The 26,092-nt window shown below is 46.1% G+C and overlaps 2 protein-coding genes across 4 annotated transcripts in view; one reads left to right on the top strand and one right to left on the bottom strand.

Annotated features, from left to right (window-relative positions):
• Window positions 1-26,092, top strand: part of SEC61G (SEC61 translocon subunit gamma) — a 679,333-nt gene that overhangs the window by 258,104 nt on the left and 395,137 nt on the right. The gene's annotated exons all lie outside the window — the stretch shown is intronic.
• Window positions 1-26,092, bottom strand: part of EGFR (epidermal growth factor receptor) — a 193,324-nt gene that overhangs the window by 43,792 nt on the left and 123,440 nt on the right. For 2 of the 3 annotated variants that reach the window (XM_050783477.1, XM_050783479.1), the window contains exons 2-15: window positions 24,716-24,867; window positions 23,663-23,846; window positions 20,376-20,510; window positions 15,730-15,798; window positions 14,436-14,554; window positions 12,951-13,092; window positions 10,932-11,048; window positions 10,223-10,349; window positions 10,051-10,124; window positions 9,133-9,223; window positions 5,929-6,128; window positions 4,646-4,778; window positions 2,455-2,545; window positions 837-994 (exon numbers count right to left, since the gene is read on the bottom strand). In XM_050783477.1, the coding sequence (XP_050639434.1) occupies window positions 837-994; window positions 2,455-2,545; window positions 4,646-4,778; window positions 5,929-6,128; window positions 9,133-9,223; window positions 10,051-10,124; window positions 10,223-10,349; window positions 10,932-11,048; window positions 12,951-13,092; window positions 14,436-14,554; window positions 15,730-15,798; window positions 20,376-20,510; window positions 23,663-23,846; window positions 24,716-24,867 (1,792 nt within the window). The other variant, XM_050783478.1, reaches the window with a different exon arrangement.

Here is a 26,092-nt window from a genome sequence, read left to right as displayed (position 1 = left end):
GTTGAGTACGACCCAGTTTGAATGACAGCTTTACTCTTCCAGTAAATTAGATACACACAATCAGAGTGCTTCTGCTAATTCCAATCAAAGTAGTTTTTTTGCTTGGTGCTCAGGCTGGAGTGCAGTGGTGCGATCTTGGCTCACTGCAACCTCTGCCTCCTGGGTTCAAGCGATTCTCCTGCTTCAGCCTCCTGAGTAGCTGGGACTACAGGTGACTGCCACCACGCCTGTCTAATTTTTGTATTCTTAGTAGAGATGGGGTTTCACCATGTTGGCCAGACAGGTCTCGAGCTCCTGACCTCAAGTGATCTGCCTGCCTTGGCCTCCCAAAGTGCTGGGATTACAGGCGTGAGCCACTGCGTCTGGTCCAGTTAAAGTAGTTTTAATTCAAGTAGCAACAACTTAACAACCAACTAGCTTTTAAAAAGTGTCTTGAAGCAACATTCCAGGCAATGTTACCTTTTATTCATTGCAAAACAGTTAATCCCTATGCTAACCTTAGAAATCTGGAGAGAGATGCAAAAGCCCCTGGAGACAGGCCGAGGTGGCAGCTGCCAGGACCTGTGCTCTTTTTGTCCCCCTACCCTCCTGTTGCAATGCGCAGCAAAGAACAACACAGGCCTGGCCGGAGACACGGTGCACAGCAGAGTCAGTCCCACTGCACCGAGGCCTGCCCACAACCATGTTGCTCCTGCCATGGTTGTGGGGGCCAAAGCACCTTAAGTAACTGACTCAAATACAAACCTCTGCAATTTGTTGCCTGAAAACTTTAGAGACATTTTCGATCTCTGAATTTGCGAGAGGAAATGTTCTGTTATCCTGCGCTTTCCACTCACCCGTAGGTGCAGTTTGGATGGCACAGGTGGCACACGTGGCCGGCGTCTGCGTACTTCCAGACCAGGGTGTTGTTTTCTCCCATGACTCCTGCTGGGCAGGTCTTGACGCAGTGGGGGCCGTCAATGTAGTGGGCACACTGGATACAGTTGTCTGGTCCCTGCACCGAGGTGGAGAAAAATGTTCATGCATGTCTCTTTCTTTTCTCTTTCAAAATGGAAGTAACGTTTTACTTAACATATTTAGTGTGTGTGAGTGGGGAAAGCCAAATGATAGAAAAATTTTTAAAGGAGAAAACCAGTTCTTCTGTGATTGCACTTGCTTGATAAGGTCACTGTCAGTTGCTTAGTAGAAATTCTCCCTGTTTTTGAATGCATGTAATACACACGAGCATTAATGAAATGATATTCTCAACATTATTGCATTCTGCTTAACACATTGTGGGCATCTTTCCTTGGTAAAACCATCTTCATTGGCCCATATGTATATTTATGGTCAGATAGTCTTTCTTGCATATTATATTTGAAGCTAAAGGGAAGCTCAGAGGGAGGCAAATTTAAGAAAACCCACACGGGTGTTTCTCCAGTGACAGGAAGGTGGCAAGTCTCTGTGCAGTGGTTGGCGTATCAAGGACTGAGTCATATGCTACCTTTGATTCTGTTTGCAAAACTTGGAATAACCTTGGAAAACTCAAATAAAAGCATTGGGACTCAAATAAAAGCATTGCTCAGGTTGTGTGCCCCACACTTCAGAAGTAGCAGAAATAAAACCAGCAGGGAAAGGCTTTCCCCTTGGCTAAGTTCTCTAATGTCGGTTTTGTCCACTCAGAGGCTGCACGTGCCCAGAGCCAGCACATCTAGATGACTATGTCAATATCGCCAATTATTTTAATGACGGAAATTTAACCCACACCATGTAAACCTATAAACCAAGGCTTTACTTTGTAACCAGTCATGCTGGCAGCCTATCCCTCAAAACACGGTCCTGTCATCTTCTGCCCAATTTAGAGAATGTCTAAAAAATGTTTTCAGTTAGTAGATTTACAACTGGCTGTTTAAGCTCACATACAAACAGAGCTCCCTATATAATAACATTGAGAATTAACAACATCAGGACATTTGGTGTGAGAGGGGTGCGAATTCTCACTCATATTCTTTATAAGAATATTGTAAAGAATATTGTATCTATGTTATTGAACATATAGATACAAAACTGTGCAGCTTAAAAAGTTTTGCTAGGAATTTCTTTAAAACTTCTTCAATTAATTATAAAGTAATGTTAAAAATTTGAGGACATTTGATGAAAGTGATAAAGCAATGCTGACTAGGTCAGGGATGGAGGAAACCAGGTGAAAACAGCTGCTGTTAAATGTGAGGATGTGATAAGCTTAGATAAGGTTGGAGGTGTCAGCAGAAAGAGTGAATGGTCATCACAGGCGGGTGTGTGCTAATGTCACAGACACACTGCCTGGACAGCACTGTTAGAGCCTGTCATCTTCTCTGGGAAGTGGCTCTGATGGCTGTCCTGCCCACATTGGATACCCTGGGCCATCGTCACAGTTCGGCTTCTGTGAAGGCCCTTTCCATGAAGTGGATGTGGATAGCAGCAAGGGGCTCTTACCCGTCCTGTGCAGGTGATGTTCATGACCTGGGGCAGGCATTCTGGGTGGCACTGTATGCACTCAGAGTTCTCCACAAACTCCCTTGGCTCGCTGAGAGGAGGAAGAGGAAACCTGTCAGCCCTTCCCTGATACATTGTTGCAGGAACACAAATCACCTCTCTGAAATTCCAAATAACTTGAGGTAATAGTCAAGGAGTTGGGACTCCAGGACGATACAGTAATATAATCAGCTGATTTTGTTAACTGAATCCTGGGTCATCTTCTCTCTGAGTAAACACAGGAGCATCATTCATAATCAAGATACCTTTTCTGCATTTTCTACAGCATAGTTTTTGCACATTGGGTAAGCAAGTCACATGATAAAAGAAAAGACAATCCTGAAGAGGTGTTCCCTGCCTCTAATACCAGATTCATGGTTATTGAAATTAAGCTGGAAAAATGATAATTTTAGATTAAGTGACAGAAAAAGGAAGGAGGGAGAATGAACTTGCTCAATGGTTATTACTAAAAATGGTGAGTGTGGAACACAGGTGTGCAAAACTTAGCTTGTAATATTTTGACATCCCTCAAGATGTACAGATCAGTGTTAAGCAAGAATTGTTTGACTGAAAAGACAGAGCAGACGTGTGGCTGTTTGTCAGGAAGATTGGACTCTGCCTGGTAGTCAAGCATAGTTCTATCCTCCAGCAGTGAACAAGGAGTGTTTATTCTCAAAAGCATGTGCCTTGGCCAGGCGCAGTGGCTTATGCCTATAATCCCAACACTTTGGGAGGCCGAGACAGGCAGATCACTTGAAGTCAGGAGTTCGAGACCAGCCTGGCCAACATGGTGAAACCCTGTCTCTATTAAACTTACGAAAAATGAACTGGGTGTGGTGGCGCACACCTCTAATTCCAGCTACTTGGGAGGCTGAGGCAGGAGAATCGCCTGAACCAAGGGGCAGAGGTTGCAGTGAGTTGAGATCACATCATTGCACTCTAGCCTGGGTGATGGAGTGAGACTCTGTCTCAAAATACAACAACAAAAATGTGTGTGCCTTTCATCCTCCCCTTTGGTCAATGGCACCAATTAAACAAAATATGATACAGGGTTGTGTCTTCTGTGCTTCTTCTCCTGGTCACTGCCCTAGCTGAAGGGGGCTAGGCTTGCAGAGGGAGCAGGTGCTGCTGGACACCAGGCTTTTCTACACTAATGGAAGGACATGGGACTCCCCACATGGGTATTTTCATCACCCTGCCTCTTAAGAAACACTTGAAAACTGAAAACATGAGACCATTGTCCATTTGTAGCCGTAAGGGTTGCATTAATATTCCTTACTTGAAGTTGAAGCAGCACTACTGATTATGTGATTCGTTCTGAGCCTATCAGCTAAAGAATTCCTATAGAATTGAACTTGGTCCTCTTATCCTGTTCCTAAATATTTCTGGATCCAAGCTGTGGTCCATGCCCAGAGAGTAAAACAGGAAGATTTCCTACAGCCTTCTGTAATTCCTATGGTGCTCACCAAATTTCCCTTTTTCTTTAAATCTTCTAAAACATGGCCTTGGCCTCTATCCTTCAGTTTTACTTTCCTATTTATTTTTTGTCCTCATTTGTCATTCAAAGCCTTATGTCAATATCAAGATCCTCAGAGCATCCACAAACTGCACCTTTTATTGATTGCAACTAAATTCAACAAGCATCATTATGAATTATTTCTTTGCCCGTGGGTATATTTAAAGCTCCTGGTACTGTTTGATGTTCAACACATGCTGGGGGCACATAAAACAGATATTAACTTGGCAATATAATTTGTGTTAATTTATTTTCACACACCAGGAATCGGGCACTGCAAAGAAGAGCCCAAATGGCCACAGTGTTGGCCAGATGAACCACTGATGACTGTCTCATTTGTCTTAGGAACTTTTTGTAGCTTAGACAAATTTAAGATACTTCCAGGAAAAGAAATTCTATAAATTATTGGATTAAATTAGGTAACAATACTTGCTTATTTCCTATTGTGATTAACTTTTCCAAAAAATAAAGCAATCAAACAACCTCCCATCTCCCCACAGAAAACCCCAAAACCTCCAAAAGCCAAGGGCAAAGAATAAAAGGAAAAAAATCAAACAGAATGCCTGTAAAGCTATAACAACAACCTGGAGCCTTATTTTTGATCAAAGCCAGGGGATTAAAGAAATAACCTCCTACCCCTCCAGGATGTTGCACTTGTCCACGCATTCTCTGCCTCGGCTGACATTCTGGCAGGAGACGCAGTCCCTGGGCTCCGGGCCCCAGCAGCCCTCGGGGGAGCACAAGGCATGGCAGACCTGGCCCGTGGCCTCTGTGGAGACAGAGTGGGTCACAGCAGTCAGTGACAGAGCAGGGACCCGAAGGGCCACAGGAGACAGCACCTTCCCGGGAGGGGCCCTGTGCTCCGTGACTTTGGGTGGCACGGACATGCTGGGCATCCCTGAAGGAAGAGGACACAGACTGGGCTTCCCAGAGGCCGACAGTGACTGGAAGGACAAAACAGTTGTGCTGGCTGCTGGGAAAACTGAAATGTGCCTGACAGTGGAGGACAGGCGCTCTGGCACCCGAGAGGGGGTGCCATGAGTCCTCCCCTTTGGCAATGGCATCAATTAAACCAGATGGGACTCCTTGTTTTCTGTGCTCCCACAGCCACCGCCACTGCTGAAGGGGCCAGGCGTGCAGAGGGGCAGGTGCTGCTGGGCACAGGGTGTGTTTTGATGGTGCCCAGGGCAGCCTGGAGCAGAGCTGGTGATGTTCTGATGACAAATCCCACAGCCGATAGGGGCCATTGGGCCATTGGCTGTGTGCTATGTGCTAGGCACCATGGAAGAGTTTTACACACAGAATTTCACTGAATTCTCTCAAAGCGCTATGGCGTGGGAATCATTCATATCTCCATTTTATGGATAAGGAAGCCAAAACCTAAATAGATGAAGGGAATTGACAGGGGCCTCGAAGCTAGGGAGGCCAGACCAGCACTTGACTCAAAGCTGATGCTGCCATGGCCAAAGCCCAGCACAGGCCAGGCTCTTGCCAGCTTCAAAAGCTCTAGAGTAAGAACAGGAAGTGTTGATATAAAGTGTTCATTCCATTCCTCTGTGTGTGTGTGTGTGTGTGTGTGTGTGTGTATGTGTAGCTGCAATCTTTACAGGCTGAAATGCGCAGAGAGTGACCTACAGCTAAAAGGTAATATAACTAATACTAAATTTAGTTACTTAAATTACAAATAATTGGTAGCCTAAACCTCAGGGTAAATTCATCCTATTGAATGATAATGATCTGGAAAAAGTTTTAATGGAATTCACATGGTAATTTCACAATTAGGAATCTTAAGATTTTAATTTGCTTCTTAAGGAACTGAAAAAAGGATTTTAAATGGGAATAGCCCTTCAATATTCTAAATAAAAATAAAGGACCCATTAGAACCAATTCCATAAACAAAAGAGAAAGCAGTGACTTACTGCAGCTGTTTTCACCTCTGTTGCTTATAATTTTGGTTTTCTGACTGGAGGTCCCAAACAGTTTTTTCCAGTTTATTGTATTTGCATAGCACAAATTTTTGTTTCCTGAAATTATCACATCTCCATCGCTTATCTCCTTGAGGGAGCGTAATCCCAAGGATGTTATGTTCAGGCTGACGACCGCAAGAGAAAACTGACCGCTACATTGGAGAGAAGAAAAATCATGTGGTGAAAATTATAAAAACAATGTATCCCTGAAAACTTTGTTTTTCCAGACCACCTTTGATTGGCTACAAACTGCTTTCCAATGACGGTAAGTCATGCTGTGGGAGGCACACACTGCAACTTTTGAAAACTGCAGGTGTTTTTTAAGTTCCTGCAGGCAAAAGCTAGTTCCTTGTTTATTTAGTATCTTTAACCCCAGTGGCAGATGGGGAGGATGAATAAAATGCCTTAATGTCATTATATTTCTCCATTTTCATTTTGCTTGGAAATTGAGAACATATTCTAAAAAAGCCTCTCAAACAGCCAAATACACTTCAAAGGTGTGGGTTTGTCCTTCTGTCCACCACCCAACCTGTCCCTCTATCCATTCATGTATTTATTGAACAAACACTTGATGTTCTCTGTCCTAAATTCTGTGCAGGTTAAATATGTTTCCTCCTCTCAAGGACCCTTGATCTGGTGGTGATACAACCCTGTAAACAGATAATTTTGAGCCGGTGTGAAGAGCACAGTGAGTGTGGGCAAAAGGAAGAAAGGAGCAGGGGCCTCTGAACAGGTCTGGGAGGGATGCCTGGGAAGCCGGGCCTTCCTCCAAAAAGCTATGCCCAAGGTTGTGAGGTCCTGAGAGCAGGAACTGTGGCATTTTCTTCACCATCCAACATGATGCTAGGACGCTATTGGGTGGTCCAATGTGTATATCAGATGACTGGATGGAAGTCATTCAGACTGAAGGGGGGATGTCTTCAGTCACCTGGAGGAGCAGGAAGGCACGCGTTGGACATGAGAACCACTAGCCCCTGAAGGACCACGATGGGTGTGAGAACCACTAGCCCCTCCTGGACTATGATGGGTACGAGAACCACTAGCCCCTGAAGGACCACGATGGGTGTGAGAACCACTAGCCCTAGCCAGACCATGATGGGTGTGAGAATCACTAGCCCCTGCTGGATCACAATGGCTGTAAGAACAACTAAGCCCCTGCCAGACCACGATGGGTGTAAGAACCACTAAGCAAGCCCCTGCTGGACCACGATGGGTGTGAGAACCACTAGCTCCTCCTGGACCACGATGGGTATAAGAACCACTAAGCCCCTGCCGTACCACGATGGGTATGAGAACCACTAGCCCCACTGGACCACGATGGGTGTGAGGACCACTAGCCCTTCCTGGACCACGATGAGTGTGAGAACCACTAGCCCCACCGGACCACGATGGGTGTGAGAACCACTAGCCCTTCCTGGACCACAATGGGTGTGAGAACCAGTAGCCCCTCCTGGACCACAATGGGTGTGAGAACCACTAAGCCCCTGGGGGGCCACGATGGGTGTGAGAACCACTAGCCCCACCGGACCGCGATGGGTGTGAGAACCACTAGCCCCACTGGACCGCGATGGGTATGAGAACCACTAGCCCCTCCTGGACCACGATGGGTGTGAGAACCACTAGCCCCTCCTGGACCATGATGGGTGTGAGAACCACTAGCCTCTCCTGGACCATGATAGGTGTGAGAACCACTAGCTCCTGCCAGACCATGATGGGTGTGAGAACCTCTAGCCCCTGCAGGACCACGATGATGCAGGCTGGGAGGGCTGGGCTGGTTTGGGGAGGGAGTAAAAGGCCAGAGTGCACCCTGTGGAGGAGCTGTCTGTAATTGAGAAGGAGCCACAGGAAAGAGATCTGCATTTGCAGGAAGCTCTCATCTGACCCCAGGCTGGGGACTGGGCCAGCTGAGAGCACTGGATGAAAAGACTGATGTTCAGATGTTGGATGGCAGGGGGTTAGAGTATCATCCAGAGGCTTCTCCTCTCCCTGCTGCTCTTCTTTCCCCCATCTTTTTCCTTTCTCCTACACTGATGAGTGGTCTTGCATAGGAGCCTGTAACCAATACCATTAGGAATTCTCCCCCACATATGCCCAGGGAGGCCAGACACCAGGGAAGAGCCAGATGGTCCTTGCAGGGCAGGCCTGGAGCTTCAGTGAGTCATGACCTGGAACCTGTGGCCACCCTGCCTCAGTAGGAGCTGGAATCACCAGACTTCTCATTAAATGTGAAAAGTAAGTAACCCTTATCTTGTTTAAATCCCTACAACTAAGCCAACTGGCTCATACCAGCCATCCAAGAAACTTGCTCTAAATCTCTTGTTTTTATAAGAATCTCAGGCAAAGAAGGTATTCCAGAGAATTCAGAGCAAAAAGGCTTTTCTGGGAAGCAATGGTAGCCACATATTTAGTATCAGAGATTCAGAGCCAAGGGAGTTTATGGGAGGCAATGCATATTTCATGCACTCTTACTCTCTTTAATGTTGCACAGTATTATCTAGTGCTTTAGGAGTCAAGTAGGGGCAGCAGTTCTCATAAGGGGGCTGCTTCCAAGGCTGGTTTTACTAAGAGATTCCCATCTCCTCCTCCATACCACTAAACTGATGATTACCATTACCATATTAAAGATGCTTGTGTGTGAGCACCTGCAAGTCTATTCCACTGTCAAAGCTGAAAATGTGGAAATTCTTAAAGAGTGGTGCTAAAAAGTCTATCTGGACCCCGTGATAAGATATGCATAACCTCAACTGCATCCTGAGAAAACACCAGCCGAACTGAAATGGTTAGACAGTCTGCAAAGTACCTGAACAACACGTTTTATAAGAGTCAAGGCCATGAAAGACAAGGAAAGACATAGGAGCTATTACAGGTTAGAATGGACTGAAAAGATCTGACAACTAAGTGCAATGTGGGATCTGGAGTGGACACAGAAGCATAAGCACTGGCGAATGCTGAGAAGTCTGTGGTTTAGCAGACAGCCTGTGCCAGTGGTCGTTCAGTCTTGATCCTTGTGCCTGCTCATGTGAGATAGCATTCGGGAATGCCGGCGAGAGATACAGGAGCTCTGTGCCCTATCTTAGCAACTCTCCTGTTAAGCCTAATTTCCAACTAAAAAGGCAAAATGTAATCTACCAGGCTCTTTGGCTGTGGTCAACTTACTGTTGCTTGGTCCTGCCACGTATGATTTCTAGGTTCTCAAAAGCATGGAGGTCCGTCCTGTTTTCAGGCCAAGCCTGAATCAGCAAAAACCCTGTAAGGCAGAGGAGACTCAGACACACACCACACAGGAGTTTCTTTTTTGTATGAGACATTACTCTAGACTCTCAGGGACTTTGTATTATAGGAACAGTGAGTGGGAAAATTGGATTTGCTTTCTTTTTCGTTATCATCTTCTCTGAGTGTACATGCGAATGGGCGGATGCAGGCCAGCCAGAGTTCACGGCTGCCTCCCGCCTCCCCCAGCGATTCCCCATGTCTCCCGCCGCCCCTCTGGCTGTGGCCCTGGGACCCCTGCTGCGCAGGGTATCTGATTACCCCCAAGAGGCTCCTGCTGCGATTATCTGCCAATTATGGATCTGGTATCACATACAAGGAGCTTTACAGATTTTCCTTATTTGATTCCAACCCTAAAACAGTTGTGTTATATAAGTCTAATTTTCCCATTTTAGAGAGGAAGGAAGCGGAGCTCAGGTGGCAGTCATGGACCCGAGGCTTGCCCGTGGCCCCACAGGGCTCTGGCATCCAGTTTCAAAAGCCTGAGGCCCAGGCTGCCCCTCGCCTACCCCTGTCCTCTCCCTCTACCCGCAGGGGTTATGGGCCACCAAGGCAGCTGGCTGGGGCCGGGTAGGAGGGAGAAAGCGTGTTCACATGCGCAGTGAATGACCTAAGCCTGGGCTTAACGTGTCCCCTTTTGCCTGCAGGGAAACTGTACTTTTGAAAAGTATCAAAACATCAGCCATTAATGGTAAAATTTCAGAAGAAATGTTTTTATTCCAAGGGAGAAGGAAATATGTCGAAAAGTTCTCGCTCTAAAACACTGATTTCCCATTTATATTCATGCGATCATTCAGCTCAAACCTGTGATTTCCTTTACGGTTTTCAGAATATCCAGTTCCTGTGGATCCAGAGGCGGAGTGTGTGTGAAGGAGTCACTGAAACAAACAACAGGTGATTATTGATCACCTGTCTCTACCAGTTAAAAAGGCAGACTTTGTTTTTCTCTATACAAGTAACTGAACCTGTGACTCACCCCCTAAATGCCACCGGCAGGATGTGGAGATCGCCACTGATGGAGGTGCAGTTTTTGAAGTGTTTAATATTTGTAGCATTTATGGAGAGCGTGTCTTTAAATTCACCAATACCTATTCCATTACACACTGCAGAGATAAGAGAGACGTGTATTCCGTTCACATTGGTGGATTAAGAATAGCTAGGGATCCACAGGCAGAGGGAAGCAGGAAGGAATTCCAGTCGCGGGAACTGCCACTGCCATATCAGCCTTCATTCACTCAACAAACACTGACGGGGCTGGGGAGGGTGCGGGGGGCAGGGGGACACGAGGACCTATAGCACACTTTGGGGCTACGGCGGTATAGGAGATGCCATCCCTGTCACCGCACACCGACCTTGCATTCTCCTCATTATTTCCCCTGGGCCGCATGGAGCTGGACTGCTTCCAGCTCTGCCTTCCCTGGATTCTCCCCAGGGCTGGGCATCTGGCAGCTGCTGAGGGGCTGGCTCTGTGCACTGTTCTCGTCGGAGCCCCCCACCCTATCACAACCTTCAGTGCCTTCCCATTGCCTAACCTGGCTTTGCAGCTTTATCTTCTATTTTAAAGAAATGATATTTATAGTTGTTTTTTAATGAGAAGAAGAAGTAGTGTTCATTTGGAGGCGGCATGAAAGCCCAGCCTCAGCAGCTGAGAACAAGCCTCATCCGCACACCAGCGGGCTTCCTACCTTTGCGGCAAGGCCCTTCGCACTTCTTACACTTGCGGACGCCGTCTTCCTCCATCTCATAGCTGTCGGCCCCGCAGGCTCGGACGCACGAGCCGTGATCTGTCACCACATAATTACCTGGGGAAGAGAGCATGAAAGGAAGGTGACGACGGTGGCGCCAGGTGCTCGGGCCTCACACAGACAGTCCAGGTCCTCCTCTCGAGTGCTGATGGAAAGGCTCCATCCTCCTTTGGCTTTATTTACTTTAAGGACAAAGAATGAAAGGTTGCAAATAGAAAAGGAATTCCGTTCAATAGTTTAATAAATTCTAGGCTGCAATGTGGATAATACAGGTGTTTCATCAGGGCAGGAAACAGGTGTCAGGGAAAAAGCATGGCGTTGCTCACTAGGTTAAAGCACCTCTGTGAGCTCATGTTCTTCCTTGTAGGATCTGTCCCCAGGGCTTATGGTTAAAGTTGGAATGCTCATTAAAAATGCTTAAACCTAAAAAGAGCACTCTTCCACCGAAGCAGCTATAGGTGAGGCTGCATTTTATTCTTGCGGCTGATGCCAGCTTTGCTCTCCATGGCCCTTCCCGACGTGGCCCTGGGTCCCTTGAGGGGCCAGCTGTTCTGTGTCCCAGCAGGCACCTCAGCCCTCTCCTCCACCTGCTCCCACCTTTAAAGTAATTCATTTGTGTTGATAGCTGACTTCTGTGTTATTTTTAGGAGCTCTATGTGTTCCTTTTTTGTTTGTTTGAGATGGAGTCTTGCTCTGTCACCCAGGCTGGAGTGCAGTGGTGTGATCTCAGCTCACTGCAACCTCCGCCTCCTGGGTTCAAGTGATTCTCCTGCCTCAGCCTCCTGAGCAGCTGTGATTACAGGCAAGCACCACCACGCTCAGCTAATTTTTGTATTTTTAGTAGAGACGAGGTTTCACCTTGTTGGCCGGGCTGGTCCTAAACTCCTGACCTCAGGCAATCCAGCCCCCTTGGTCTCTCAAAGTGCTGGGATTACAGGCATGAGCCAATGAGCCACTGTGCCCGGCCTGTTCCTGTTTTAAGTTCCCCAAGAAGATCCTCAAAAATATTTATAGGACCTTGGTGATTCTTCTGTGAACCGTCTGCTCTCGGTATCTCAGGCTCGAGGTGTTTTCCTATGGATTTTAAAGCTCTATTAAGTCCTATCTCAAAGACTGTATCTGTGTCATCAGTGTGGCACATTTTTCTTTAGCTTCGTTTGTCATTTACCTTATAATGGCTTATTATTTTGTATTTTTTCCCCATACAGAGTGTAATATTTTTCATGTACACAAATCTGGCAGGGTAAAATCTACCCCTCATAGTTTTTCTTTCAATTTTTTTTCTCAGTTAATCTCCCCTTCTAGAGATCAAGACTGGCTTCTAAAACTCTTTCATTAGACGACGTTTTGTTTTCTCTAACAGGAAGTATTTTATGTCACAATTTCCCTAAACTCTGGAGCCACCAGGACAAATGTAAGTACAAACAAGCAAAACTCAAACCCAAACCATTAAAACAAAACAAAATGAAAACAAAGACAAAACCTCTGCAATACTCCTAAGAGGCATAACTTTCACTAGAATTTTAACCACTCAAGAAGGCAGGTCTTCTGATAGACTCTCTGATTTCGGTCTATTAAATACCTGCTTGGCACAAGCACTAAATAGTGACATGCTCACGGCTTTGTGCCCAGCAGACAACTGAATACCCTCGGCTGTGGATGCTGGATGAGTGGTGAGGGCTGAGCAGCAGGTGTTTCTCCTGTGAGGTGGCCTGGCCCCAAGTTCTGCCCTGTGCACTGAGCAGCCCCCGTGGGTGGGGATGGCCACCACCTACCCGCTCCTCGGGAGCAAGGCAGCCCCTCACCTCTGCGCCTGGACGGGCACAGGGTTGCCTCCCCCTAGCGAGGCAAACACATCCACCCAAAGACTCTCCAAGATGGGATACTCCAGGGCTCAGCAGGAGACAGAGCGGGACAAGGATGCCTGATCAGTCAGAGGGCCCACAGAGGAGGACTCACGGGGACACTTCTTCACGCAGGTGGCACCAAAGCTGTATTTGCCCTCGGGGTTCACATCCATCTGGTATGTGGTGGGGTTGTAGAGCATGAGTGGGGGGCAGGTGTCCTTGCACGTGGCTTCGTCTCGGAATTTGCGGCAGACCTGTGGAGGAGAAAGGACACGCTGGGCAAGTGAGGTAAGGACACTCGGCGCCACACACGGAGGAAGCGCAGCACTGTGTTGACTCCCGTCAGAAAGCTCAAGTTGCCATCTTCACAGCTCAGTGTTCAACTAGTGGGGAAAACCGAGCTGGTGCCCTCTGCAGAGTCAGAAAGACCCTTCTCTAAAAAGTCCGTTTTTTTCTTAGGTGCACTGTCCCACCTCTCATAATTTATGGATTATGATAAAAATACGTCTCTTTACTAACATACAGATGATGGAGTTCACATATTATAGCGGTGACTATGGAGTGAAATTATGTTTAAGCTCAGATTACATTGGGCTTCCCTTATAAAGTACAGTTGAGGGTACATTTTTTAATGTATTGCTGAATGGCAGTAAACCTTGCTAGAATGATGCCCTGTAAAGGGGCCAGACCCAGTGCAGCGGGGGCTCTCCCTAGGATCAACCCTGCGTCTTCACAGTCTTCTCCCTGGGGCTCACATTAGAAACAGCCCAGGCCAACCAAGTCACAATTCCTGGGTCTGGGTCCAGCCTCTGGGAATTTAGAAATCTTCCCCGAAACCACAAAGAGATCTGCATTTAGTCTTAGGGAGGGCTTCGTCACACCAGCTCCCACTCCAGCAGTCACATCCACCAGCCTTGGCGTCTCCAGGGCTTCCAAGACACTTCTGGCCTGCACCCTCCAGTGCTGTCCAGAGCCCGCTGGGGCAGCAAGGCTTCTGCTGGCACTTTCTGCAGTAATGGGGCAAGAGTGAGTACTTCAGGACCCCTTGAGGGCAAGGTGCAGCTCAGGAGGTGCCTGAGCAGTGGTGGAGGAGCCGAGGGATCCGTGTCAGGAGGCCCTAAAGCAGCCCCAGTTAGCAAGACCTGTGTGGCTCTCCATAGGTCTCTTAGGGACCTCACAGTGTCAAGTCTCTGGAGGTATAGCCGATGTCAAACAATAAAGAGAGTGTGCTGCTGGCAACAAGGCACATTCATGCAAATACTTGCATGTAGTATTTAGTGCTTGTTCTGTGCGCAGGTCCTAATGCTGGACATCACAGGCATCGCATCATTTAAGCATTCAACTGGGAGAGACTTTGTTATGCATCATTGTCAGGTGAGGAAATGGAGGGATGGAGGTCCTATCATTTTCCCAAGGCCTCAGTGAGTGGTGGAGGTGGGATACTAAAGATACTTTGTCACCAGGCAGAGGACAATATCCTGTCTGTTACTACAAATGCTAATTGACAGCTCCCCCACAGGAGGTCCTCTGTCCTGGTGTGGGTGGAGAGAGTGCAGCCACAGCCTGCTCCAGGGAGGCTGCCGGAGGGGCATCTTACCAGGCAGTCGCTCTCCCGGGGGCCCGTGCAGCCCGCGGCACACTGGTTGTGGCAGCAGTCACTGGGGGACTTGCCGCGGCAGCGCCCGGAGCACTGCTGGGCACAGATGATTTTGGTCACTGAAAAAGAGCAAAGGTCCCTCGTGAGCTGAAGAGTGAGGGTAGGATCAATTCCCAGGGACGTCGCAGAGTGCTCGCAGACTTTTTCACGAAAAAGTGAAGACACATTTGCTTCCAGTGAAATCACACTCAAGCTAAGTCAAACCATGCCCTTTTCTGATTGCCTCTTTTTTCTCCTGATTTATTTTTCATCACTTAAGAGAACTGATCAGATCAAGTCTAGACTTTGAGACCTGCTAAATAATTAGATACATCTTGGGCAATGCAGGAAGCACATACAAAGAACAGAAATACCTGCTGGGAAGTAGTGTTTAGAAGGGTCTAACAGCCACCCCACAATTCAGCTTAAGGACATAGGGTCTGTTTTTGAGCTCATGTCCACAGGTTCCTTGGCCACTGAGAGGCTGAGCCAGACAGCCATACCCGGGAGAATGGCCCTCTCCATCATAAAGCACGGTCCACATGGACAAGTCCCCGTGAGAAACCGTGCTCGGGCTTCTGTGTAGGTGGATACCAAAGAAAGCCAGGGAGAGAGAGGAAACAAGAAACCTGGGGACTGCTGTCAACAGGGACAAGTCTTCCATTCCCGGGAAAGTGTGCTGTGTTCAGAGGACAGGGCTGGGGTACCTGCTGATGTTCACTTATTGTTGTTGTTGTTGTTTTGAGACGGAGTCTCACTCTGTTGCCCAGGCTGGACTGCAGTGATGCGATCTCGGCTCACTGCAAGCTCCGCCTCCCAGGTTCACGCCATTCTCCTGCCTCAGCCTCCCAAGGAGCTGGGACTACAGGCGCCCGCCACCACGCCAGGCTAATTTTTTGTATTTTTAGTAGAGATGGGGTTTCACCGTGTTAACCAGGATGATCTCAATCTCCTGACCTCGTGATCCGCCCACCTCGGCCTCCCAAAGTGCTGGGATTATAGGCGAGAACCATCGTGCCCGGCACCTGCTGGTGTTCACTTATTTGTGACAGGCTGAAGCACCCAAAATAGCCCACCCTGGATTAACCACATGCGGTGAGATTTGCAAGACTGTCCTTCACCTACCAGTTCACATCTGGCCCTGTAATAAAATAACTCTTCGGAGTCTTCAAAGGGAAAACAAATCCAATCACCTAAGTAAGTGAAGGAAGAGAGGGGCGGTCACATGTGGGTCTGAGGCTGTTCACTGACTTACGTTTCTGGCAGTTCTCCTCTCCTGCACCCCAGCAGCTCCCATTGGGACAGCTTGGATCACACTTTTGGCCTGAAATGTAAAAGTAATAGATGCATATCTCAGTGAAAGGGAAGGAATGATGAGAAACTGATGACGCCCTTTCCCAGGCCTGAGTTAAGCATGTTCAATAAATGAAGACAATTTTTTCAACTTATTCTCTGATTGTTTGGCTGGCTGGTTTGTAGAATCACTTAAGAGACCCCGATAAGAAAAGAAGATGAACCATGAACTGCTTTTATTTACATGTCAGCTGTGGAAACTGAGGCAGAGAGTAATTACTGATACAGGCCACACAAGCGAGAATTTTTCATGAATTTGAGGTTCCTTGTTTACAATCTGCTTAGGCATGGAGCATTCCCTGGCATCTCCTGCCACAGCTAGAGTGTCTCATCTGGCTGAGCCTTTGGCATGGACCCACTGCTCCCTTGCTGTGTCCAGTCTTGAGTGACTGCATGTGTCAGCCGTTCTGGGATTGTTAAGTCATGGCCTGTAAATAAAACCTTCTCGACTCCAAACCAGAGAGAAGCACAGAATGGTGCACAGAGGGTGAAATGTTAACAGTGCAGATCACTTTAATGACTGTGTAAAATCTTAGCTATCTGGTCAATTTTTGCAGTTTTTATAATTAGTTGATTACAAATTACAGCTGCAAAGGTTTTCTTCTCATCTGTCGAGTTTTCTTTTTATCAGTATTGAGAAGTCTGAAGGTCGAGCTATATCTATATAGAAAAAGCAGGTTAACCACCAAATTTGTTAGAGTCCAGTCATGCAGATATCTTTTACTGTGAAGACATAGTAAACTAGAGGAGTTCATGGGTCCCGAGGTCCCCTGCAGTCAGGAAGAATTTAGATTTCAAACAGAAAAGCTGATGATCGATCTCCCATGTGACTGTGAAGCCAGGATACCACCAGGGCGAAGGGCGCTAATGCCGCACTGGTGCTCCTTAGAGTCATGAAGGCTGGGGAGGCTGGCATCACGACAGTGACAGCGGGGGATGGACGTTGTGAGGAGGGAGGCAGAGAGACTGCGACAGAAGTCTAGAGAAAGCAAGGTCATACAGAGGCATGCTAAAAGCAGCTAGGTCTGCAGCGTGCAATCCCATTCTTTCTACTTTTTACCCTGTACTCACATATAATTTTCAAATTTCTATTATAAGCACGTAATCGTTGTATAAGAGAGAAATGTTTAAAAGAAAAATGCATCTTTTCCTAACAGGGGAAACGTTTGCCAACAAACTTAAGATCTGTTTATGATTCTAGTATTGACCATCTGTTACAAAAAAGAAATGCAGGCACATCGTTTAAAATATGGATAATAGAAGAAAGCAAAAAGAAGACATGAGACTCATCCAGAGTTAATCAATATAGACATATAAGTCTATGTATATACAGGAATTGGAATCCCACTATACATTGTGTTATAACCTTAAAAACCCAGATAAAACATGACAATTTTTCCATGCCTTTAAATATGCTTCTATCTAACATGATTATCAATAGCATTGCTGCAGCATAATTTATTCAACCAATCTGTTATTTTTAGATATACAATTTGTTCAGAAAATTTATTATAAGTAAGGCTGCAAGGATTCTTGTATAAGAATATGTCTGTACATCTCTTATGATTTTCACTTTCATTATTATTTCTTTTTCTCTTATTCATAAGTGTGATATTCATTGGTCAAAGCTATACATACTTTGAAGCTTTAGATACATATTGCAGGCGTATTGCCAAGCTTGGTTTTATTAACATATATGCCCACAAGCAGAACATAAGAATTTCTGTTTCTCCACACCCCAGCTGACCCAGGTGTTTAAAAGCAAAAGGAACCCAAATACTTCACAAAGGAAGATGTGATGCTTTCTTATTTTATTTTGACCTTTTTACTACATTAGAAATAACATTTTACTTTATTGCTTGGCCATCTTTGTGTGTGTGTGTGTGTGTGTGTGTGTGTGTGTGTGACAGAGAGAGAGAAAGAGAGAGAGGGAGAAGGAGAAGAAGAGGTTGCTCATGTTCTGGGTCAGGTTTTTATTAAGAGATTCATCTCTTTCTTAGTCTTTTAAAGATGACTTCAGGGAGTGATATAGCAAGGATATTAACCCTGTTCATGGCAATCAGACATTGCACAATATTTTCCTGGTAGCCATTAACTTATTTTACATGAAAGTTTTCTTTTATGATGTCAGATTTTGGCTTTTCTTCAACTTGATATTACAAAATATTCATCTTTACTTTATGTTTCCTTCTGGCACTTACATATATTTTAAATATTATATGTATTTAATATGCATTTGGAATTTATATTACATGGAGTGGGTGATGGATTTATTTTAATTTTCTTTCAAGTAAACCCATTCATTCTAACTTCTAATGCCCAACTTCAACATAAACATAAAAGTTGGGCACACTGTGAAATTTTTCTGAATCTTAGACATCTTGTCCATAAAACACTTAAATCATCTCATGAGATTTTTTTTTTTTTGGTGAAGACTAAATGAGACCCGTCCTGAGCAGGAATGTGTAGCCATAAAGCAGCACCAGTCAAGAGAGGGGCTTCGTTTACCACAGGAGCCTGGCAGCAGTCCCAACTTGCCTCTAGATGGGAAGAAGGGAATTTCAGGTATCAGGTCGATGGTGAATTTGCACTCTCCAATGAGACTAACCCAACATGCCTAGTTCCTTTTTAAAAACCCTTTATAGTTCTCTCACTTTGATATTTTCACCCCTAATAGTTAAGTCATTCCAGACCACTTATTGAATAATGAATTATTCCCTTACTGGCTTGAAATGTCAGCTCTTTATGGACTTTTGATTTTGCTAGGCTTATTCTTATTTGTCTTATTTTTATATTTATTCTTAAAGCAATGCTATATTGGCCTATAGTTCAAAGCCCTGTAGTATTTGAGTCTTTTTATTGCATGAGCCCACCCATCATTCCCCTTTCCAGCAGTTTCTTTGTGGGTCTTTCCCACAGTTGTTGTACAGAACATGGAGGCCTGCTATTGTGGGCTGCCTGACCTGATCCATGGCAAACACTGGCCCCATAACTGTTCCAGGTTCATTAAAAAAATGTGCACAATTTAACCTTCCCATTGTCCACCAGACAGCTGAAGAAATGCTAACCTTGATCTCATAATATGAAATGTTGCAATGTAAAATAAAGTGTTCAGTTTCTCGCAAACATAGTAGGTGTCGGGATGGGTATCTGGTGGAATAATGTATCTATAAAACAAAGAGCCTCAATACTCATATTCACAGCAGCATTATTCAAACAGTCAAAAGATGGAAGCAACTCCAGTGTCTGTAGATGGGTGAATGGACAAACAAAATGTAGTGTCAACATACAGTGGAATGTTATTCGGCCATGAAGAGGAACAACATTCTTAATACATGCTACAACACGGATGAAACTTTGGGACATTTTGCTAGGTGAAATAAGCCAGACACAAAAGGACAGATACTACATGATTCCACCTGTATGAGAGCCCCAGAGCAGTCAAATTCATAGAGACATCAAGTGGACTGTTGCCTGCCAGGGCCAGAGGCTGGGAAGGAAGGGAGAGCAGGGAGTTACTGTCTAATGGGTAGAGTTTCAGTTTTGCAAGATGAAAAAGTTCTGTGTGTGGACAGTGGTGATGGCCGCACACCAATGTGGATGTGTAATGCCACTGACATTATAACTTACAATGGTTAAGATGGAAAATCTTGTATTATGGGCATTTCATCACAATCTATCCATAAAATAAAAAATAAAACAAATATGCAAAAATCTAAAGTCCTCTAGTTGATGATTTTGAAGATTCATGTCAGATCTCCCTCTCTCTCTCTCTTTTTTTTTTTTTTTTGAGGGCAGAAAACAAACAGGCATCCACTGCACAGTTGTGGAGAAACAGAGAAGCAGGAAATGGTGATCACTTCTTATTCTAAAGAACAGAAAGGCCGGGCGATCAGGAATAGGCAAAGCCCAGGGGAGCTGGGTGAGTGTGAGCTTGCGTCTCAGAGTTCCCCATCAGTGCTGGCCTCAGCCACGGCGCCACCCTGACCTGCCCCTGATTTCCTGCCAGGCTTCCCCACAGGCTGCCTCACTGGTGAATGGGACAGGGACCAGGCCACCAGCATTCAAGGAAACATGGACAGACTTCCTCCCCATGGGCAGTGCCCAGCTGTGTGTGTGACTCCATGTGGCAGTGTTCACGCCCTCAGCTGGGGGTGGATTCAGCCCTGGTGCTTCAGGAGGGCCGGGGAGCCTCTGGAGACTCAGCAGCATGCAGGAGTCTGGCCAGTCTCAGCAGGACAGGCTGGGAGAGGCTCTGGTGCTGTCCGCCCTGTGAACAGCAGCTCTTCTCGGGACACAAGTGCTATCCCTGCAGGGGATCTACCTCGGCTGGCCTGCACTGCCAACCAGCTGGGCTGCCACCCGCCACAAAAAAACCATGTCTACGTCTGTGGTTAATACATGCTCTTCTAGTGGTCAGATATTTTGCTTACTTTTTGTTTCTGATTAACGTGACTTATTAAACATGGCTTCTCTCCCCGGCCCCAGTGCTGTAGAGCTCCCCCGCGTAGGAACTGGAGGCAGAGATAGTGTGTATGTGATACTTACAGCTGCCCAGGTGGTTCTGGAAGTCCATCGACATGTTGCTGAGAAACTCGCTGCTGACTATGTCCCGCCACTGGATGCTCTCCACGTTGCACAGGGCAGGGTTGTTGCTGAACCGCACGGCGCCATGCAGGATTTCTGTGGGAGAATGGAACTGCTGTGAGCACCCTTTCCAGCTCCTTTAAATTCCCATGAAGGATGTACGTGCTCTTCACATTTATGTTCTGCTAAAGAGATGCCATGGTGCAAACAAGAGTCCTGCGATTAGCCCAGTGAACTTCCTGGGGGGCGGCCAGATAACATTGTTAATGATAGTGCCATGGAGAAGCTAGGGTTTTCTCTGAATTGGGCTTTGAGCAATGATTAGAAATTTAGAAATATGGGGAGGAAGGAAGAGAATGGTTTAGTCAGTGGTCACAGCATAAATGATACGCCTGTGGTAAGCTGGGGGTCCTGAGGGACTGATCGGTTGGACTGGAATGGTCACATGACGTAGGGGGTAGGCAGGGCAGGGAGGCAGGTCCCCAGCACTACAGTCCCGGATGCCAGGTGAGGGGTCAGCCTCCACCTTGCTTGCATGCCCAGGCGGAGCTTGTCATTAGAGAAAAGGGTGTGAGAGGGACACGAAGCAAGAAGAATCTGAATGTATGACAGAGACAGATAGACTCCAGGGATGCACAGGGCATTGAAACTGTACAGCTGTTTCCAAGGAAGAACTAAGAAGATGTGGAAAGGTCAGGGATGAACACATTCAAGCCTTTACAAAGTGGGAGTGTTCCATCGACAACATTAAACATGAACACTGACAGAACGACATATGTGTACAAAACCCTGTGCAAGTGCTGTGGGTGCCGCAAGGATGAATTAGACCCACTGGCTTCGATCTGGGAGCTGACAGGCTTGGGGGACAGACATGTCACACACTCTAACCACCTTATGCCCAGAGAGACCCTGACACACAGTGAGGCTGGGTACCTCGCTGGCTGATTTATAAGCAGTATCTTCATTCATTCTCACAATGGTGCAATGACCATCTGTGATTTTAACAGAGAGAAAATCGACCTTTGATACATGAAGCAACGCCCAGCGCCCCAGGCAGGGAATGGGCGTGTTGTGTGTACAGAGTACCAACGTGGGAAAGGAGGGATTCACCCTGGAGGCTGCTAGGAAAAAGAGCTTTCCCAGGAGGGGACAGGCACACATCTTAGAGGAATGTGGAAGTGATGGCTGAAGGCTTCCTGCAGACAGGAGATGCAGTGCAGGGAAACAGTGGAACAGGTGGATGGCTTCTTCAGTGGATGTGCAGAAGCAAGGAACTGAGGGAGGAAGCCTGGGGTCATGAGGGCTGAATCGTGGTGCTTTGTTTATCAGGTTGGAGACGACAGCAGAACCATCCGTGAAAACACTCATGAGAAAGCCGTGCACAGGTGGATGGAACTCAGGAGAGGACAGGGCTGGAAACACCAACAGGGCTGTCCAGGCTGCTGTGGTAGCTTGGACAACAGACCAAGGAACTGAGAGAGAGACAGCAGGGGGTGGGGTGGGGTGGGGAGAGCACAGAGGGAGAGTCAGAGCGGGCCTTCAGCACACCCCAGGCAGTGACTGCCAGAGGAGGGCCAGCGCAGGTGAGGGGGGCTGCAGGAGCCGCTTCCGGGTGGCTTAGCGGAGGAGGCAGGCACCCAGGTGTAAGGGAGGCTCACCCTACAGCAGGCCCTACGTTAGCTATTAATGATATCACATTAACTAATCTGCATCTATACAATCCCAGCCTTGGTTTAAAAAGCAATTATACCGAGGAAGTGGAAGGAGCTGCTGAGACCTTTTCCTACAGTCACTTAATTTTCTGCACCACCTAGGAAGTACCTCACCATTTTTTAGCAGCTATGCCATCCACATTTTTGAAGATGAGGAAACAGAGACACGGAGGGATTGGAGAATGTGCTCCGGAGCCTTCTGGCTGCTGAGGGATGGGGCCGGGCAGGAACCCAGAGGGTCTGGCTCTGAGGTCCAGGCACCCGCACAGGCTGCCTCCCTCCGAGACAGCGCGTGAGGCGCACTGTAGGAACCTGTGTACCAGGCCATCTCACAGGAAGCAGGCACAGCACAAGCATTTGCGCGGCTGCTCTGAGCAGCAGGGGGTGTGGGGAAATCACACAATTTTATAGGTGGTGAACCGAGGAGCCACGCCTGGAGGTGCTGCCTTGGGTCCCAGAGCTGCACCCCTGTTGGGCTCCAGTCACTTCCGATATGACTCCCTCTGCTGGGCACCCCTTTCATCACACCCTTTTCCTACCAGCACTGCCTCCCTGTCAGAACTGCATGGCACAAGAGGGGTGTTGAGAACTCTGGGGCAGAGACTGGTGGCCATAGCTGGCTTCTCCATTCACTAGCTGGGGGCCTCAAGGGAGTTACTTGATTGCCATTTATTTATTTGTAAAATGGCAGAACACAGCCAGTCCCTGGCTTACCATGATTTAACATAGATTTTCGACTTCGCCATGGTGTGAAGGTAATACACATTCAATTAGCCCTGAAATCCGACCTAATGACGCCTTCACCCTTGGCGGGGTCCAGCCAGATAGGATCCCATCGTAAGTCAAGGAGCATTTGTACAATGCCTACTTTGAAGAAAGGTTGTGGGCGTTAAATGAAGTCACTGATTTAACATTCCTGGCCCCAAACCTACTGCACAGTGAGGCACAATCACTGCTGTTTCCAGTTTTTAAAAATCAACTTCCCTCTCTTCTATCATCCTTCATTGTTTCCTCTCACAGGAGCCTCATGTGTCCTACTCACAAAAATTCAAAGTTCTAGAACACCTCATTCTCTGTCCTTAACTTACACACGGTTTTCTGTGTAGCAGTGTGACTCTTGAAACTGTCCTCAATGTGAGTTGATTTTTACTGTATGTATGTCTTTTATCCTTGAGGTCCAGGTAAAAAGACTGGCAGTTTATTCACTGCCTATGCGCATAGATTCACGATTCCTGCCCAGCTTGTCTGGTCATACCCTCTTTTACTCAGAATCTTTACAATTTCTTACTATCTCTCCGTATTTTTTCATGTCCATGGAAACACTGGTACCCCGCTTAAATCTTCCCATTCCAGTATCTGCCATCTTCTCAGTAACTTCCCCTGCAGTATCTTACACACAGCTGGCACTCAGTGCACATGTACTGGATAAAAATAAAAGTCTTCTCCGAGGTAGAATTGAGTGACAAGCTCACTGGGAGCCGTCGGAACTGCTCTCTGCATTTATAAACCCCCAGCCTTGGCATCGCAGCCTCTCACCCTGTAAGTTTCTCATGGGCAGCTCCTTCAGTCCGGTTTTATTTGCATCATAGTTAGATAAGACTGCTAAGGCATAGGAATTTTCATAGTACATGTTTCCTCTGATGATCTGCAGGTTTTCCAAAGGAATCCGCTCCACTGTGTTGAGGGCGATGAGGACATAACCAGCCACCTCCTGGATGGTCTAAGAAGAGAAAACATAAATGCACGATTTCTCTTTTGAGGAACTCAAGGTCTAAAATGGGTCCAGGGAGCCCTAGGACACTCAGTTGAACCCTAACGCCCACGAGTGCTCAACAAATGTAAAACAGGTAGATGACTGCAGTCATGGACACAGGAGGAAGCATTTCCACGATTTGCAATAATCCCTGCACGTTTGCCTTTGACGCCTGTGATAACGAGCAGTAAGCATTGTTCTGGAACGCCGTGCTCTCATGCCGCATGGGGTTCAACACTCTCCAGTGAAAATGGAAATTAAAAAGAATTACTTTGTATCTGTCTTGCATTATTTCTTATTTAAAAAGGAAAGGAAAAAGAAAAACAGAAGGCTAAGTAAATCTCATCCAAAGTTCAATGAAACTCTGAAGCCTTCAGAGCTGGCTCCTATGGGGTCATTAGCACCTATTGTGAAGTAATAATTCTGTGACTAGCTGGGTGAAACTCTTGGTAGCTTGAAATCAGCTCTGGTAGGAGTATTTACACTAAGGAAATACACTAAGGAAACAGGCAAATGGTGCAAAGCAGGGCTTTTAAAAAGAGCTAAGAGCTAGTGTGGCAACACACCATGACTGAGGCAATGGTCAGGGATAAACATCAGTGTCTATGATGACAGCGGAACTCCAGATTAGCCTGTTTCTCTTTGATATTCTTTTCTAGCTATTACTTGACACTAGCTGGTAAAATGGCTTTCTCTTAAAACTCTCATTTGTAGCTCTGTAAGACTTGTCATTGCCATAGCAAAAATAAACACACTTCAAGTGGAATTCTGCCCAGGGCTTTCTCCACTTAGATTTTCTCCAATTTTATTTGTGTAGGAAAATCAAAGTCACCAACCTTTAAGAAGGAAAGATCATAATTCCTCTGCACGTAGGTAATTTCCAAATTCCCAAGGACCACCTCACAGTTATTGAACATCCTCTGGAGGCTGAGAAAATGATCTTCAAAAGTGCCCAACTGCGTGAGTTTGTTACTCGTGCCTTGGCAAACTGGAATAAAAAGATATCACATGAAATACTGAGAAATGCAGAAGAACTAAAATAAAACAATCCCTCAAGGTCTAGGTAATAAGGCTAGCAGTTTCTTCACTCCCTCCACACAGAGACTCGCCCATTCCTGCCCAAGTCATCTGGTCACAAAGCTTACTAACTTTGTGAGCTTTAGTGACTGATAATACAAATTCTCACTGATGGATACAGCAAAACAAATGTGATAAAAGATCTTTATATAAGGTGCAATTCATAGTAAGTGATAGCTTGTCCCTATAATGCATGAAATTGCATTAAAATGCCAAAATTAAAAAATGTTGAAATTTAAAGGCATGGGCAGTAGATGAAAATTCTATGAAAATCTCTAAGACAAGATTAACCTGTAAGAGCTCTAGTAGGCAAAAAATAAATTTCACAAGGTATTTCACTAATATAACTGAGTTAATAACTATATAATGAATTTTTTACTTCGCAAAAATATAGTATGTCACATTGTTGTGTGTGCAAAGAATGTTTACAAACATAGCATACACTGGGCAGTAGTGTACACAACATTGTACACCTAAAATCAGTGACCAAAGTGTAAATTAAAAACCTAACTGGTTGGAGATTAAAAATATTATTAAAATGAATGCATCAAAGAATAAATCAAAAGTCTAATGTAGAATATTCAGAAAATAACAAATATCAAAATACAACATTTAAAAACACCCTCAGCTAGTGAGAAACCCACACATCCCTGTGTTCGTCCACACTCCATGTTGATCCACCAAGCACAGGCAGAGGTGCAGTTACTTCCCTCACCACCAACACACAGTCCTGTATGCTTGGGTCCTTAATGTTTCAAGGCATCAAACTTAATCCAAGAAAAAAGTTTTAAATTAAGGGACAAAGTTGGACCATATAAATGGAAGTGGTTATCCATTTTTAAAAGCAAAGGAGAGGATTATAATAAAGTTGTATTTACAGCACTAGCTCTTTGAAAGGCATGTTTAGGCGAGCATAACAAAACAGAGTCTTGGGGCTTTTGAGGCAGAGAGTGTGTAAAGCGACTATAATTTGAACCCAAATTATCTTAAGAGTGAAGAAATATGGCCTCTGGCTTTGGATGTTGGGTTGAGCCCTGGCCAGGTTCTTCCTCATCTGCAAAGGCGCTCCTGCAATCACAGTAACCAGGTGGTAGAGCACAAACCATGGCCAAAATCAATACACTGGCACTTTCTTC

Source organism: Macaca thibetana, chromosome 3 (genome assembly GCF_024542745.1).
Source record: "Macaca thibetana thibetana isolate TM-01 chromosome 3, ASM2454274v1, whole genome shotgun sequence".
Taxonomy (NCBI): Eukaryota; Metazoa; Chordata; class Mammalia; order Primates; family Cercopithecidae; genus Macaca; species Macaca thibetana.
The sequence above is the reverse complement of the archived record's forward strand: the minus strand, read 5'-3'. Positions and strand labels throughout refer to the sequence as shown.